At 46.8% G+C, this 17,950-nt stretch overlaps 2 protein-coding genes across 5 annotated transcripts in view; one reads left to right on the plus strand and one right to left on the minus strand.

The window, feature by feature from the left end:
* PIGO (phosphatidylinositol glycan anchor biosynthesis class O) overlaps positions 1 to 17,950 on the minus strand; it is a 500,143-nt gene that overhangs the window by 345,333 nt on the left and 136,860 nt on the right. The gene's annotated exons all lie outside the window — the stretch shown is intronic.
* The window catches only part of LOC142421834 (phospholipid-transporting ATPase ID-like), a 73,979-nt gene that overhangs the window by 8,953 nt on the left and 47,076 nt on the right, over positions 1 to 17,950 (plus strand). For all 4 annotated transcript variants that reach the window (XM_075526970.1, XM_075526971.1, XM_075526969.1 and 1 more), the window contains exon 3: positions 9,725 to 9,783. In XM_075526970.1, the coding sequence (XP_075383085.1) occupies positions 9,725 to 9,783 (59 nt within the window). The remainder of the gene's footprint in view (positions 1 to 9,724; positions 9,784 to 17,950) is intronic.

The raw sequence follows: 17,950 nt of genomic DNA on the forward strand, positions 1-17,950 counted from the left end.
GACCTTCATGGGAGGGAATGGATTACCTCAGGCATCAGCTGCTGAAACTGGGATCAGGATTGCTCCCATGAGAACCAGTAATACTTTGCAGTTTCTCCCCAGCAAGACATGGCTGTTTCCACATGAGCTGAGAAGCAGGCAAAATTAGGAGAGTTTTTTCAGGATAGGTATAGTTTAACAAGACAGCTTACATGGTCTAAACTTCTTGGAGATAAGAGTTTTTTATAATTTTATGTTCTTTATACAAGGAGTCAGGGATGCAACTAGAACGCAGCTTCACAGAGCAGTAATGCGTAGTGTCATGTCAGACACACAAAGGCTGTTGGAGGAAACAAGTTCCTAGATGACCGAAGCTCCGCAAGCTGAATCAGGGAAGTACATCTCTTAGATAAGCAGCAGTAGTGTTTCTGCGGAAAAGATGCCCGAGATCTTTTACGCTGAGGTTTAACCTACAATGAACATTGACGAAACAGGGAGGAATGGGGCACTTTCGGTTCAAGGAGCCTGTGGGAAGAAATAAGGATCGTGCCTTGGTGATGGCTGATAAATGTGGAATATCTCTGCTCACCGGCTTGATCCCATGGCAGCTTAACTCAGCACTGGAGCTTCATACCTCAGGGATGGGGATGGTCAGGTAGTATCTATGAAACAAACAGAAATAGGGAACAGGGTGAAATCATCTACACAAATAACCCTATCCCAAGGTGTGTGCTTCCAGTCGATGGCAAGAGCAGTCATTGCTGCGGCTTCATGTCCGTAAGCCCAGCCTTGGGGCACTGTGAGAGGAAGAGGAAGGATATGAGTTGAGCCAGGGCTTTTGGAAAGCTCCATTGGGTTTCCCTTCTTGCTGCTGGGGACAGCCTGCTCTCGAGGGCAGCTGGGTTTTGAGCAGCCGGGCTCTGGGCAGAGCTTGGCAGGGGTAGCAGCTCCCTATGGAGAAGGCAGCCCAAGACTGGCTCTACAGACCTAAAGCTTGGCTGCCTTCTGGGACTCCCATTCAGATCTGATAGGAAATGTCTTACCACAACAGACATTGAGTATGAAAAATATATTTATTTTTACATAATTTCCCATGAGGGAAATAACTGTGAATTGAAAAACTTCTCAAAGTTTGTTTCAGAGCTGTATTTATTTTTATGATTTTTACATCACTTCCTATCACTGTGTATCACTGTTATTAACAACATGTGCAATTGTGTCAAGCTGTGGCATTACCAGCGTGTCTAGGAGATACTGTTTTCTAGTAAAGGAAATTGTATGTGCCAGCCAGTAACTGTCAGACCAGTTTTTAAAATAAAAACAAATTACTATTTCAGCTGCTTTATTTGGCATGCTGAAATTGGTCAAAATATTGTGAGCTACTATTACAACAACCAGGATACAAAGTGATATAAAATTCTAAACCAAATTTGAAAAAAAAAAAAAAAAAAAAGGTTTTCCAAAGTGAAGAAGAGACAATTTCTGCTGCTAATCTATTTGAAAAATGCATACTGTCATTCTGAAGTGGACTGAAAACAAACATTAAAAGATGTAGATGCTTCTTGAGAAACAATCTGTTGCAAGGCATTTCTGAGATGTGGTGAGTCCCCACCCCGTGCCCAGAGCCAAGGCAGGTGGGTGAGACATCGCTGGGAGGAGGAAGCAAAGGAAAACCAGAACTGGTATTATTGCAGGAGACGGGGAAAGGGAGAGACAAGGCAGCCTCTGTCCCTTCCCAGAATAACCTAAAATGGAATATTTTCTGTTTTAAGGTTATCTAGCACTTCTTCCAGGCCTGTATCCCGGGAGTGCTGTTTGACCATGAGTGTTGTACATGCAGGGCAAATCTGAGGCATCCTTTTGGAGCTCTCTCTTCTTGTTTTCTCACTCCTTACGGTGATAATAGCAAATACTGCTTTTAGACAAGGGCTGGATCTAATATTGAACTTTTTATCTTCATATTAAAAATTTACTGGACTTGAGGCAGAAATAATTCCAGTTCACCCTCAAGGTTTTTGATTTCAGACGTTGCATCTGCTGTATGAAAACGGAGATATGTCAGTACATCTCCTAAGTGGGCCCTCTGTTAGTGATGCCAGAAAAAAAATCATTTTGCATTAATACCAGGGACATATGAAATGTTTTACCTGTGCGGGAAATTCCACTTCCCACGTAGTGTTTGTTTAGTGCTAGCAGGAGGCTGAGCTCAGTACCAGGCACAAAGGACACAATCCATGACCACAAAAGTGTATTTCTTGCATTTCATTTCTTCAGGAGGAAGGAGGATTCTTGTTCTCTTGTTCTCCTTTGTTCTCAAAAAAGACATGATAAAGAAGATCTTTTTTTAATAATGGAGGAACAGGCAGGAAGGAACAGGGCTAAACCCATTTATGGCCGTGTATCTGAATGGTCTTGCAGCAGGGTTTTTTTTAAATTAAATCCCTCACACTAAGTGCAAGCGAGTCCATTTCAGAGATGAAAATGCATGTGATTGCCAGCATAAATCCTCTCCAGCCACAGCAGCCAGAGAAGCTCCGTAAAGGAAGGGGCAGCTATGTGTTGAAAATGTGCAGTTTGTAAGATGGAGCCCTGGAGAGCCCCTCCTTTGAGTCAATGATAAAAAAAACACGTTTGTTTGCCAGGCAGCTGGGCACGTTCCTGCTTCAAGCAGGGCTTGGCTGTGACCTTCCCCTTCCCCGTTTCCATCCCACCAGGTTCTCACCGCTCCTCCTGCCCCAGCTACGCTCGCTGCACCCTGCCAGGCTCTGGCTGCAGGTCAGGGCAGGGATGGGCTTCGGTTTGGTGCCGCAGAGCAGCTGGCACGCCGGCACCGGGCAGGTTACGCTGTTAGGCTGACACTCGGGTAATGCGGGTTCGGCTTTTGTCTGTGTCCCAGACTGGCTGTGAAACGTAGACATTTAACCACTGGGAGCCTCAGGCCTGTCGTATGGCTCTTCCCTTCACCCACGTACCCTCCGATCCATATTAAATTTTGAGCTTGTTGGGTAAAGGTCCCTGGCTTTGGTTTTGGGTAGAGTTTGCTGCAGCTCTGATCCCAGCAAGGCACTGCTGTGTTGTGAATGTGAAATCCTGTGATATCACTGCTATAAAATATAATCCTGTCCTCTTTAACCCAACAGTAGGGACTCTGGCCCGGTACAGTGCCTGCAAATTGAGAAACTTGTTGCATGGTTCCTTCATCTCTCATGATTGCAAAAAGGAGCACTTATTGCTTTAAGGTGAAACGATGTTTTGGCTAATAGCTTGTATAATAACCTCCCTAGGAGCAGAGATTTTAGTTGCCTAATACAGTATACAATGAGTTGCCCTCTCCCATGGAGCTGCCTTTCAATGGACACTGTAATTCTCTTTTTTGGGGGGAGGACAGAGATACCAACGCACCATGACAGATTTCAGTTACTTCTGCACGCAGAGAAACAGTCCAGCAAAGACCAGAAATAAGGGCTAGGATTTCTCTGCCGGTGAAGACGTGTGCTGGATGTGAGGTGGCACCTATGCCATTGCTGAGAGGTGATACCAAAAGCTGTGTCACACAGCGATGATGAGGTGCCCAAAAGTAGGGTCAACAAAAGCAGAAGGGAAGATGGAATAGAGGGGAAGGAGGCACATCGTGAGATTTGAAGCAAAGAATGTGCTGCGACCAGCGGAGGTCTTCCAAGACTGCTTATAGCCTGTTGCAGGGGAGAACTGAATCACTGCTGCCTGCAGGACAGGCTCAGGAAGGGCAGATACGTGCCCCTGGGAGCAGAATAACCGTGTTACAGCTTTCACAACTTAGTATTGGTAAGGTTAATAGCTTTGCTAAGAACCACTCTGCAAGAGAAGCTGGGGAGATGAGCCCAGCTCCTGGATGCCACTCTTGTAGCTGGTCCAGGGCAGCGTTCGTGCTCTTGAGGCTGCTTGTTTAAAGGGTGGAGTAGAGATCATTATTTTTACAGAGTTAATGTTGTCTGTGTTCTGTTGTCAGGCTTAGTTACGCCGGCACTCCCCTAATTGGGCTGTGTTCATTTCATGCATGAGGTATCAGGCCCTAGTTTATATATGACTTGGCAAAACCAGGCAGATCTTAACCTCCTGTTTCTTAGAGCCACAAGACCTAATATCTACAAAACTTTTCCAACAGCCAGTTGAAAGCATTGCTCTTGGCACATGCTCCTTAGCATAAACCAGAAACAAATTTCCAGGCTGTCTGACCAGATCTTGAATCTAACCTTTTGCAGGACTTTTCCGTGCAGCAGTCCTAAATGGAGAAGGCTGGTGGGCTGGCCAGTTACATTTATAGCAGACTTTTGGCATGGGTTTAATTTTATTAAATACAGATGTTATTCTGTGGTTTAGATCCTAAATCTGTCTGCCTGAGAAAACAGCCACTTTCCCAGTGACTTGGTCTCAGTGGTTAGACCAAGAACTGGGCACTAAGCCATATTTATGTACGCTGAGTTTCCACTGATGAATAATTTAAAATAGTTTTCAGTGGCAGTGAAATGATAACTTGGAGCACAAATCCCATTCCTTCTTTCCAGTGATTTGTGACTGCAGTTTGCAGAAGCAGAAAGTTGTAGTTGCTTAGATATATAAAAAAGGTTTAAGAAATTAAAAACTTCTCATCTGATAGCCCTTCAGGTTTCCCCTCCCTTTTTCCTCAATGCTTTCAGAATCAACAGGGCGTGATAAGACATGCATGCTTGGATCTACAGCCAAAATAGCCTGAGCTGTGGCTTCCAGGCAAAGCTGGTATAATGCTTGACTTTCCCTAACTTTTTGTTTATTGTGATCATCCAAGAGGCTTCATTTCTATCCAAACAGTTCCAGAAATAAGTAAGAGTTGTCTGGTCTATGACAGTTGAGAACTGCTGGTTTAGGAGGCACAGCAGCAGGACCTCAAGGTCCTCTGTTGGTAGAAGTAAAACCACTGAGGCAGCATTGCCCTGTGCCTGTGGTCAGTGGTGGTTCTCCTTTGGTGTAGCCAGAGCACAGAAAGTTCTGCTTGCTGATGTAGTTGGATGAGGCACCCTTTGCAATTCGTTGCGGTGTTCTTGCTTTAGCCAAAGGTATTGGCTGTTAACCAGTAAGAAAAATGAAAATCTTGCCACTAGAAATGAGCCTTGTATTTTGGCCTTTAGGGTCACCGCCTCTGAGGGGGATGGATGGCTATGGCAGGCCAGAGACTTTCCATTCAGGTTTGAACCAGGTTCATAGCCATCTGGGGCCTTCAGAAATGGGTTGTGCTAGAAAACCTGCCCTGAGGTACCATATGATCAGGCACAGGAGGACCATGCCTCGAGTGAGTTTCATTTGCTGTTCTGTTTCACGTCACACCGCTTCATGCTTCTGTGCCATCCCTAACCTGTTTGCAGCTATTTGTGTGTCTCACATAAAAGCTGTTCCTCTTGGAGAGAGCATCTCTCTCCGTGGTGAGAAGCCAGGCTCCTTTCCTCACCGGAGCAGATACATGCGTGGTTTCTTTCTAGGAGCGTTTGAGATCCTTGAATTCAAATGCACGCGTCCAGTGTCTCTTCCCTGGCTGCGCAGACCTGGGCGCAGGCTGAGGAAGGGGGACGGCTCCGCACTCCCCCAGTGAGCCCTGGGAAGAGCAAAGGAGCTGGCGGCACGTCCAGCTGCTGCCAGTAGCACTTGGATTTCTGTTTCTGTGTGCAGTCCCCTCAAGGGCTGCCCTGCCTACGAAGAACAGAAAGTCACTGAGGACTTCAGAGCCTCTCCGAAGCTGCCGTGTGACCCCGAGGGTCTGCTGTGTGCCCTGTGTCTCACGTGCTGGCAAGAGAATAGATACCCAAAGGGCTCCAGCCCAGATTAGCAGTTCTGGATGTCTTCGTGCCTCTCTGTCCATCATGCCTTTCTGTAGCTCCTTCTGGCAAGGCAGCCGGGCAGACCTGCTGGCTGTGAGCAGCGTGGACCATGATGTCCCCTGCGAGTGTTCAGCCTGTCGTTTCAGGGTCGCTGCAGGTCTTTGGCTTGCTTGCGCTGCTCCGTGTAAGCGCGCGGTGCGGTGCGTGCAAACAGCTCTGCCCCTGCCTGCCAGTTCCCCTTCCCAGGACCAGCACGGGCTCTGCGAGCATGCCTCTGTAGCCCGGCAGGTTTTCAACCTTTGTCATCTATTCCTATTTACATTAAAGCCGTTTTATCTTTTCTGTGGCATTTATTCCAGGACTAGACTTGGAGCCCCTGGGGAGGGGATAAGAGTAGCACTTACTGTACGGGAGGAAACGTGCGAGTGTTGGGAAGTTCTGTTTTTAACAAATAGCTTTATCTTTCGCCTGCTTTGATAGTACTGGTTGCTCTCAGGAAAATTCCTGAAGGGGCACATAACACAATAGTTGAAGCCCTGCAAGCCTGGACCTCTTGAGCTCTGCTTCTGTTTTCCTCTGGGACACCAGACAAGTTACTCTGATCTCTGTGTACATTGTTCTCCCCATTGTGAAAGATGAGAAAAATGTGTCCAAGGAAAGCAGTGAAGGATTAAGCACTTCGAGGGTCTTGAATGAAGCCTCTGTGGTTGGTCTGAATCACCCAGTCGGGGCAGATGGGAGCTGATTTCAAAGTGCCTGACACAGCTAGATGTGCCTGAAGAAAAGGAAAAGCACATTTACCTGCTAACATAGCTTTACGTTAGTAATTAGGGGCCTTGATGAAAACAGCCCACAGACAGAGACAAAAATTGGTGATCTGAAAAAGGGCTTAATTTTTTTAGGGTTATTTATAGGGTTATTGGAGGGAAAGGAGGAAGGATAGCAGTTCAATGCCCTGAATAGCTTATACGCTTGCTAACGCAAGAGTGAATAAACAGGAAGAACTAGATGTCTTAACGCATAATTTAATAGGTGTAATAGACACGTGCTGGGATAACTCATGAGGCTGGAATATTAATAGAAAAGAATAAAGCTTATTCTGGAAGTGTAACAGAAGTTTTCCTTGTATGTCCGTGTGCTCTGAGATCCAGCGTGAAGAAAGAGATGAACAAATTGCAGATCTCTTGAGTAATGCTACAAGGGTAAAGAACACAGGCATAGAAAACCAAGAAGGGCAGTCTTTTGTGGAAAAAAAAAAAAAATCTATAGTTTTCAGAGAGACAGGGTGGGGTGGTAAATGGAGAATTCTGGCTATGCAGAGGCAGAGTTGGAGAGGAGCGTAGGGGAACACAACCTGTTCAGCTGGCACAGTGTTTTGGTGCAGAGGTAGGTAATTTTTTGGAGCTAGAGGGGAGGATGTTCCAGAACAGATTCCCTTCACAGGCTGGTCCTGTGAAAGCAGGAGGGAGTGTAAACGGCAATGATTATGAAATGACAGTATGATACTTAGGAAAAAGTGACAATAGCAAAGTGTTTAAAATGGACTTCAAGAAGGAAATCTTCAGTAAATATGAGAACTAGTAACTGCGATCTCATGGGAAAGAAATCTGGGTCGGAGGAAAAATTAAGCAGAGCTGTTGTTTCCTTAAATAATTGATATTAAGGGCACAGGTATAAGTTATCTTTCAGGGAAAGGCTCAGAAGGGTGAGTGAAATGGTGAAATCACAAGGTCCTCATTCACTTCAGGCAGAGGAAGGATGCCCCTAGAAGGTGCACAGCAGCTTGTTTTATCCAGCACAAACTGTGTGATAAAGGCTCAAAGTGAGAAAAAGCTACTGAGGACATAAAGGGCAATAAAAGTTGTGCTGTAAGAGTTGGGATGTCTGGGGTTCTGTAACCCTTCTAGTAAGAGGGAGATCAAAGATGGTTTCTGTCTGCTACTCAGGGAAAAAAGCCTAGTAAATAATGCTAAGAAATCTGGTTTGGGGGCTTTTTTTTTTTTCTTTAGACATCTAAATAATAGTTGCCAGAAACAGAGGAGAAGGAGGGAGGTTTGGTGCTGGAATAGCGAGGGAATCGGTTGGGTAGGTAAGGCAGAGCATGGCCTGGAGCAATGCTGCCTTTGAGAGTTTCTGATGCACAGACAGGCAAAGGTCAGAAGACTGGGAAAACAGCAAGCATAGCATCTCTCTTGAAACAGGGGAAAAAGAAAAGCTGAGTGATTATAGATATATTGGCTTCACTTCTTGGGTAAAGGTTGAGACAATCCAACAAACCACTTCAAAGTAACTAGAAGTGTGTGTGTGGGGAAGAGATGATTAACAGTCAGCAGTCCTGAAAAACTGCATCAAACCAACATTAATTCTGTATTAGTGGTAGCCAGAGGGCTAGTGAAAAAGCCTTAGATAGCTGCCATGTATCTTGACTATCACTTATGGCATTTTTACAAGTAAACTGGAGATACATGCTTGAGATGAAATCACCATACAGTGAGTGCCAGACTTTTCAGAAAAAAAATACACTGACAATAGTTATCAATGACGGATTATGAAACTTGAAAGATTCATCAGGAATGAGTCTGGCATTCAATATTTTCTTCTACATCTTGGCTGGCAGAATAAAGAACACAGTAAATCTGCAAATGGCACCACACTGGCAGGAGCTACAAGTGCACTGAAAGATAGGATTAGAATTGACTAGTTGGAGAAATAGTCTGAAAAAATTTGGATGCAGTTCAGCAAGGACAAATGAAAGATTTGCATTGCCTGATGAGGCATCGGCTCTGCCAGAAAGGATCTGCCAAAATGGATCGTATTCTGGAACGCCGTCAGCTGCATGCTGATGGTGCATAAGGATATTATTTTAAATTACTTCTAGGTGAATTCCCATGTCAAATATGCATTGTCTTCAAGATAGGTGGAGTGTCCCTTGTGCTCTGGTCAGCCTTGGTAAGGCCTCAGCTGCAAACTATGGCCCATTTTGGCCACTGCGTGTCCAGAATGAGGTGAACTAGCCGGGAAGCCCACTTGAGAGCAGCAAGAGTGGTGCTACTTGTGACAGACTGGCCCATAAGAAGTGACTGAAGAAACTGGAGTTGCTTACCCTTGGGAAGAGAAGACTACAGTAAGACATAACAGCCTTCAATACGTAACGAACTCGTCTGTGCTCTGCGTCCTTGGCAAGTAGAACAAGGAACTGAGGGGGAGCAGAAGAGCACCGCTGACCATCCCAGGAGAAGATATAATGTTTAAACTGAAGTAATGAGTTTTATGTCAGATAATGTCAGATAAACCCTCCCAGGGGAAGGACACTGCAGTCCTGGAATAGGCAGTCTGAAGAACAGCAATCACTGGAGCTTTCTAGAACATTTATTGGGAGTGACAGGCACGACCCTGCCTTGAGGTAGAGGATAGATATGATGACCTTTTGAAATCCCTTCCAGTAGTTTTTTATTTCATGATAGCTATGGTGGTGATGTCCCATCTGTGGGATGATCCTAGGAGATGCACTTGTGCTGGAGGAAGGGTGCTAACGGTAGGCTCATAACAACAGCCCCAGAGACTTCAGGGGGAAGAGACGGAGCAGGGCAGGAATAGTGAGCACCACTAGTTAAGTGGTAATTCTTACCCAGGAGAAGGTGAACCACCTGTAAAACCAGTGCTGGCATTGCAGTGGGTTGTGGGCAGGGAAGACTTGGAGTATGGGCTTTAGAGTGCTATGGTACCCATCCACAGTGCTGCTCTATCCGTGTCACCAGCCTCTTCAATTCCCTGCCATGGGGCAGTCAGCCCAGAGCATAGATTCCTGGTGACGTTACCTGTTAGCATCTTTGCTTGTGTTTTGTGATGCTTCATTCATATCTGTATTGACTCTGCTTACCTTCAAGCATGTCTGATGTGTTTCCTCTTCTTTACAGAGGAAGAGAGACAACTTCAAGCAAACAACCGGGATTTTAATCTGCAGTTTGAATATGCTGTAAGTAACGAGCATATGTTGTTTCATGCAGAGGTAGTCACAGATGTAGCTGCATCTGCTTCATGTCTTGAATGTTGTTTCAAGGGGGTGACATGACTGCACGTTAGCTGCGACTCTGCAAACAACGCAAACGTGCCAGACAAACCATCAGAGATGGTTCATTGCTGAGTCAACCATAGGGAGCTCTACCTTTGGAGTCAACCCTGCGAATGGGCGGTTGAAGGAGATCTAATGCTGGGAAAGCATAACACAGTGACTTTACACACTTCCAGAAAATTTGTGAGTCAAAGTGTTTGCAGGATCAGGCTCCAAGACCTTTCAGTAAAGGAACCTGCGGGGAGTTTTCTGTTGGAAACGTGTCTCCATTTAAAGTAAAACATGAAAGGAAATGTGTCAGTTCCTCAGCTCTTGCAGTGAAATCTTCTCTGGCAGGAAGGTTTTGAATCTGGCCTTTTTGGCTTCCTGCCAGCTCTATTTCCAGCTCCTTAACAGCCCACTTAGGTTCACATTGCACCATGAAGTCTGTGACTCCAAGGAGCATCATGACAGAGGCTGGCCGTGACCCAGGTCTGCCAGGCTATGGTGCCAGGCAGTCCCTTTGGCAGCTTGATTTCCAAAGCTTGTGGACCGTTTGCTGACACTGCGTGCAGAGGAGGGCTAGCTCAGTTGCTAGACCTGTACTGCCTGGCTGCAGGGTCATCTCCTCCTTGAGGTGATCCTCAAGCTGCATTCTTTCAAAGTGCTTGCAGCTGCCAACTGATATTGAAATGAATTTTGTGAATTTTTGTCCTCTGCGTATCTGAATTCCAGTGGTGAAATTCACCCTTCAGTTTTACTCAGGAGCTCCTTTAAATCATGTCTTTGTTTAGGAACATCACAAGTATTTTCTTGGTAAGAACTGGAAAAACTTAACATTCCAGATTACTGTAATTTCTTGTGAGATAGAAAGTTTGACTTGCCAACAGCTTTGACTAAAGATCTTAAAGTAGCTGGATCTGTTGGCAACATGAACTGGATGGTTTTCAATGGTTACCTTTCATCCGTGAACTAACCAACATGGGTTAGAGACTTCCTAGGTACAGAGCTGCTGCACATGTCCTGCATATGAAATGCACTGTAATTAATATATATAAAGGACTGTGCAGCACGAATGCCTTATCAGGCCTGGTGATTTGAGACTGGGAAAGCACATTTGATTTGCACAGAACCTGCCGGTAGAGTACTGGGATAGGTATTGGCACTACGTACAGATTTGTGATCTTTCATTGAATGATTGCAATGTAGACTATGTGCAGCAGTGGGGCAGGGAAGCAGGAGAGAGGTGTGCAATGATGTCAGGGTAGAGAGAACAACCAACTCTTCTGGTTCTGAGCCTATTTCTGTGAAAAGCCATTCATAAGGCTGATTTTGCACGTCACTGCTTCCCAGCTGATTGCTTACGTGCCCAAGGATTTGCAAATAACTAAAATGAAGGAGAGCTCTGGCGGGTTTCCATGAGAGTCTATTGATTAGGTGTGAAAGTGGAGGCAGCCAAGAAGCCAGCTCAGTATAATCTGTTAAAACTTGGCAGCGAGTTTCAGTAATCCTACCCCTCATTTTAGTCAGCTGTGGCTCATGATTTCTGGAGCCCAGTGTAGACTGAGGCTTAGGAAATCTAGAATACTGCCCAGAAAGAGCCAAGCCTTGAAGTGGTGAGTGGGTGGCGAGGGACTAAAAGACTTTAAGAGGTGATGCAAGCACTGCCCTAACTGTACGGGGCTGCACATCATGTCCTGGGCTGCTTATTTCCAATAAGTCCTGGCAAAAGTTCAATTTATTAAACCCACATTACCTTGGTGTATGAAGAGGACTAACCTTGCTCATAAGTTACTTCAGATCCCATGCTATTGATTGCTGGGTGCATCTGAAGATGCCAAAAAGGGATATAGTCTCCTGGTATCCTCCCATCAACATATGCATGACGCTCCTGAAAGTTAGCTCTTCCAGTCCCATAGTCCACTGCAAGGGTCAAACCTGGGCCCCTTCCTCACGTTCAGATTTGTCTGAACACGGTGGGGTTGCACTGCTAAGCACTAGGATGTGGTCCAGGGGGACCAAGACTGTCCAAACGCCGGAGCCTGCCCTGGCGTGCTCAGGCTCAGCAGCTGTAGGCTCCGTTGTCTCTCAGCATGGTGACCTTTTCTGGACAGGGTAATTTCTGTCTCCTGCAGCCACAGTCCTCCCTCAATATTTCTTCCCACCCTCATGTATTTAATTTGATCTCTGTACAAGCAAACAACAGAGGCATTTGGACTGTCAGTGCTTCATTGTGGTGCTCAGCTCTTTGGGACATGAGAATCGACATACATGGGCAGCCACAGGGTGACTTGAGTCGTCTTTATAGAGCCAGGAGGAGAACAGCTGTCCTCCAGCTCTCAGTCCCACAGCGAGGACCATTAGTCCTTGTCCTCCTGCACAGGAGTCTTGTCTTCTCTCAAGGCACAAGGAAGGTTGCACCAATAGCTATTCCAGCCAGATAAAAGGGACACTGGGCAGAAACTGGAAGGAAACGCAGCAGTATAACAAAGCTTAGAAAGTATTTTAGACAGTGAAAGCCACAGGAGTGAGGTTTACTTTGCTCGGTAACCTAAGGCCATGTTAGCCCTAAAACCTATAGAACAGGTTCTTGTAACAAAACTAGGTGAGGCAGTAAATGTTTCTTTAGGGTGAGGCAGTTGCTGAGAAAGGCCAGTGAGGAAAAGAAAGGGAAATGCAAACAGAGGCGTAGTGGATTGCCTTACTGCTGTGGCCAGGCTGTACATCGCAGCTGGTGTGAAGGTTCGAGCTTTTCACTAAAAAGAGAGTTTCTATTATGTAGGCATAGATCAAAGGTATAGAGATGCTTTGTCCTGGTTTAGTCTCAGTGAGAACAGGGAAGTGGGAACGTACAGTCAGAGGTGGGTGTGTTGTCCCTGAATAGTTGGTGGTTATCATCCCTTCCCGATGCAAAGTCTACAGGATATCTGTGAAGGGAGAAGATAGGAGCTGAGAAAGACTTGAAAACTCTATTGTGTATGGAGTCTGCCATCAGCTCTGGCAGCTGCTGAAAACCAGCCCTCCTGGCATGAAGCAAGACTCCCGAATACGCTCAAACCAGCTTTGCAGGAACCTGATGCTGCACCGTGGAAAGTCATGTCTGCCAGTGCGTGCAAGGGCACGTCCAGATCCATCACACTTGGACTTGCAGGAGACTTTGGAGGGCAAATTCCCTCCCAGAGCTCATCAGAAAATACTCGAGAGGCCAAGCTGCAGCGTGTCCCTGCCACACTGCTCCGGCCACGGAGCTTCTTTAGCTGAGCCCCGGCTGGGCAGGAGGGTTGGACAGCGCGGGAGGCTGGACTGATAGGGTGGGATGAGGATAAAAGGTGGGTAGGAGCTGCACGTAGTGGAAACCCCCTTAACGCAGAGGCTTCACGGTGAGGCCGAGGGACGGTTTCAGAGGAAGAACTGAATGGGCCCTGGGGACGTATGAGATGTGTCATGCAGTGGGCTGGAGGATTGGGGTGGTCTCCTTCATCTGTGTGAACAGAGGCAGTACAGACTGAGAGGGGGACAAGGGAAGTGTCTCTTCTCTGAATAAGCCTCCTACATGTCTTCTGATGATTTTTGCTGTGATTAAATAATAGGAGGTGCCTGTGGTTAAGGGCAGCATCTTCAAGCAGTGGCAGTGCTTGGGTAGGTCAGGATTTTTAGTGTGAAGTCTGACGCTGAAACGAGAGATCTCACACTGGTGCAACCCCAGACATCCTTGGTCTTATCCTGCACAGCAAGAACACAGTAGCTTAGAAAAATGAAACAAACTATAAAACAAAGTGTTCTGCAGTTAACTGGAAGGGCTGAGCGTGAAGGTATGTACTGCCCACCAGCTCACAAAATTAGTTAGGAATGACTCAGAAACCAAGTGTGAATGGGTGGCATGCAAAGGCACTTAGTGCAGCACAAAAATGGACTCAATATAGGTCAGTAAAAATCAAAAGTCAAGTCCTAATCCCGTGTTTATTCGCACTGCAGACAGGAAGATCCTTCCTGACTTCAGTAAGAGATTTGCCTGTGTAAAGACTGAAATAAAGTGCAAAGCAGGGTGCCAGATGTGGTCCAGCAAGATTTAAGGGCTTTAATCAAGGTTCTTATCTGAGGCAATGCAATCTGTCTGCACTGATTGTGCAGCACAGCTGCAGAGGGGACTGCCCCGTGCGGGTCCACCACGATGGGCTCTCTGTCTATCAACACTCTGGAGAAGAAAATCTCTTCTGAAGGCTTTTAATGTTCGCTCTCATCCCAGTTCCCTTTTATTTCTTTGCTTTCACATTGGAATTTAGCACAGCTGCACTGGGACGTCACGAAGGGCTGCGAAAACAACTTTGAAATTGGCTTTCAGACAATAGGAGAGGAAATGCAGGGCCCAAGAGTCAACGACAAATTTCATCTTGGACCAGGATCTAGGGTCGAACCAGCATCCTTTCTGCAGGACCGGCAGCGAGGAGGCTGCTTGGACTCTGCTTTTGTTCTCCCTCGTCGCCTGATGAATTCTCTAGTGAAATAGGAGGAATGTATATAACTTCCTATGCCCAATACACATTGCCCTGGGCTGGATCGGCATCTGGGTTCTTATCTCTTTGAAATTTAATCGGAGAGCAAGGAGCTCTGGTAATGGGGTCAGACTCTGCTCCACCTCCTCCGCTTGCATGCTTAGACCTGAGAGGGATGCCTGGGGCGATATCCTCAAGGACCTTGTCAGTGTGGTCAGGATGGTGGCAATGGCTGCCCTCTCTTCCCGTCTCAACCTGCAAATGTCTCCCAGTGTTCATCACGCTCAAGGCTGAAGGGAGTGTTGCCTGATCATGTGAAAAGTGGTCTGAGTAGCCCCTGAAGGAATAGCTACAGCACCAACCTGCACTGCTCCTTCTGCATTTAGGAGGGTATTAGCTGGATTCGTCTGAAGACCAGCTGAGGCACTGTCAGGGAGCAGCCAGAGCAGGGCTGCCCTACGAGAGGGGACAAGCTGGGAGCTGAGGGTGACCCCAGCGCAGGCAGTGCCCTCACTGACCAGGGTGCAGTCCTGCAGCATCTGGTCGGGGGGGACAGGGCAGGATGCTGGTAATGGAGCCCATCCTGACCATCCCAGACAAGGTGAGGTGATGAACTAGGTCCAGGGTCCATCTAGGGAGCCCAGTCAGGAGCAGCAGGAGACAGGGCTGAAGACAAGACTACGCCATAGGTCCAAGGTCCATCCAGGAGGCAGAGCTGGATAGGTCCATCCAGGAAATGAGGATAGATGTCAGGCTGGAGACTGGTACTCCTACAACATAGCTCGGGCAAGGACTGTGGGCCCATGGCTGGGCTTAAGTGAGCTCCTGAGCCCTGCACAGGGGTTGTGGATGGAGACACCAGGTGAGGTCAAGGCCCTTAAGGCATATCAGGGCCTTGACAACCACAGAAAGGTTGAGCTGTGCCAGACATGAGCTGCAGTGAAGTCCATAGCCTCCTTTGGACCAAGTCCTCCACTCTTCGTCTTAGCTTAAACCTCATGGAGACAAAACTCCTACCATACCGGTTGGGAGTCTGGTTGTGTGAGACCTTAATGAACAGGTATGGTGGTTTGGAGTCTGCCTCCTGTGCACCACTCGGCAGTACTCTGCCCTCCCCTTCACTTCTCCTCCCTGCCAGGCAGCAGCTTCAGGTACTGAGCTGATCAGTAGGAGAAGGCAGTGAGTCAAAGGAGATGACTAAGAGACCTTTAGATCCTGTACTTGGCCTGTCTGTGAGTGATGGCATCAGGTCGTCAAGCCATGCTACCTCCATCTTGCCTCCATGTCCTCCTCTGCACCACCATTATGAGGACACTCACCACAGTGATGATTAACTGCTCCGTAACAGGATGACACCAGGCTGGAGGAACAGCATAGGAAAACACAACCAGTGACCACATTTTCCTAGAGATTTTCCTGGAATATTCAATGTGTGATGGGATCCTGGAACTGACTTCATTATTGCTGCCAAGAGCAGGTCGAGGGGTTACATATGTAAGAAATTCCCAAAGCTGTTAAAAAGAAGAAAAGAGAAGAAAAGAGAAGAAAAGAGAAGAAAAAAGAAAGAGGATTGTGGGTTAGATATAGATCTTTTTATTTCTGGTGTTTGGCCAGTCTTTTACTTCTGGGAGTCAGGATGAGATCTTTACAGGGACCAGATGAACCCCATCAGCATCCTGTTGGCCTTTCTCCATCTTCTGTTGAGTTGGGGCTGCTGGCCACCATCAGGAATAAGGCAGTGGACTTGGTAGGCTTAAAACTGATCTTGTCTGACTATTCTGTATTCCCTAGGAAAACAAAGCCTCCATGGCACCACATGCCCTGTTACGTGAGTTTATTAAATATGTCCTTGAGCACATTCACAGCCCTGTGGTCACATTTCTGCATATGGCATCTGCGTGCTTTCAAACGGCACTGCTGCAGTTAAACAAAGTGCCATTGAATTGTGCTCCCGCCGCCTCCTTGCAAGGCTTTATCAAAGCACCTGGGGAAGCCGTTTCTGCTTCTCAGCTGCTTTATCCGTCTGTACCTTGTGCTACACAGGTACCAGTGAAGTTGCCAGGTGTCATGGCACAACACCTCCCTGTGGGATTGCCAAGGTTTTGCTAAAATTTGCTTTGGGCCAGGTTGTCCAGCTGCTAGAAACTAATACGTCACTGAGCCGGGGTATAAATTCAGATGGTCAATACCCTGCCATGCCCTGCCTTTTCTGGGTATCACTCTTTAGTCCCTGTAATCTAGCCACAAAAGCAGCAGTGTCTCTTATTTCCAGTGACTTTTATGGTGAGGAGATGATTTGTTTGCTCAGTGAACAAAGGTAGGAGCCATCTGCTGAGCGTTTGCCCGCGGTCGGACGTCACAGGCGGGCTTCTGAAAACACCCCCAAAGTAACAGCTCATCCACCAGATCTGGACTTGTGCAACTGTGGCGCGATGAGCACTATTCTTAGGGACAGCATTTTGGTGGAGTCACACCTCCAGGAGGTGTGAATCTAGCCCCTGAAAAGAGCAGATGAGAATAATCCCTCACCCACAGACAACGTTGCTCTCGTGTCAAGCTTTGCATCTGGAGAGCTTGAGGCTGACGGTGGGTAACCACGCGCAAGCCTGTTCATTTAGGACACAGGCGCGTGCAGGGGCTGCCCACGGTCAACCAGAAGTCTAGGGCAGATCTGGGAGTAAGTGTAAAGCTCCCGATTCCCATCTTTGTGCTTGGCCCATAGAGCTGCTTTTCTTAGATGTTTGAGTTTTATGAATCTATAGGAGAACGAGAAGTTTCTGTAAGGCCTCTTAATACTTAATGGCTGCTTCAAAGATATTTCCTCGCCATCGCTTTTCCCCTATGGGAGTCTCCCTCACTGAAGGCAGAGCATGGGGGAGGTAAGGCAGATGATGCATTAGAAGCATTGCTTATAAAACGATGGCTGTATATGGACTGTTTAACACACTGCAGTGCTGCAGGGTCCTGTAGTACCCCTCCCACACCAGAGCTGGATTCTGGTACAGTTCTAAAGGAGTGACAGGGTGTGATGGTGTTAAGCATCACGGAGTAGGATAAGATCAAGAGCAGAGGCCAACTGAGATTTCCCTGTAGTCAACCGAGAGCCCGAGCTGTCAAAGCACGCAGCCCTGGAGTATTGCATGGAAACATAAATGATATCTCACACAGAGCTTCAACTGTATCTGTGATGTGGGAATACAGAGCTTTGAATTGGAAAGGCTGAAGTTTTCCCTAGTTTGTTTTTATCATTTAATATTGATATTCCTTTAGCCCCTGAGGGCCATGAACAAGTTACTTGTTGAATTAGAAATCTTCATAGTGATTATGAGGAATTCTTGTTTTCTGGTGCTTAGTTTTAATTACAGATTCTAGAATAATGAGAAGATCCACTATAATACTCCCTGTCCTTACCCTGAGGTCTGTAGTGTCCCAAAAGACAGTGTGTGTCAAACAATATCACAATCCTGAAGTACTATGGAGAAAATATTGGATATGCAGATTCCTGCACTTAAGCATCTGGAAGCTGTTATGTCTGGTGTTTTTACCATGCCTAATGGCAATAGGAAACAAAATGAATGGCTCTGGTTCATTCAGTGGTT

This window comes from Mycteria americana, chromosome Z (genome assembly GCF_035582795.1).
Source record: "Mycteria americana isolate JAX WOST 10 ecotype Jacksonville Zoo and Gardens chromosome Z, USCA_MyAme_1.0, whole genome shotgun sequence".
Lineage (NCBI taxonomy): Eukaryota > Metazoa > Chordata > Aves > Ciconiiformes > Ciconiidae > Mycteria > Mycteria americana.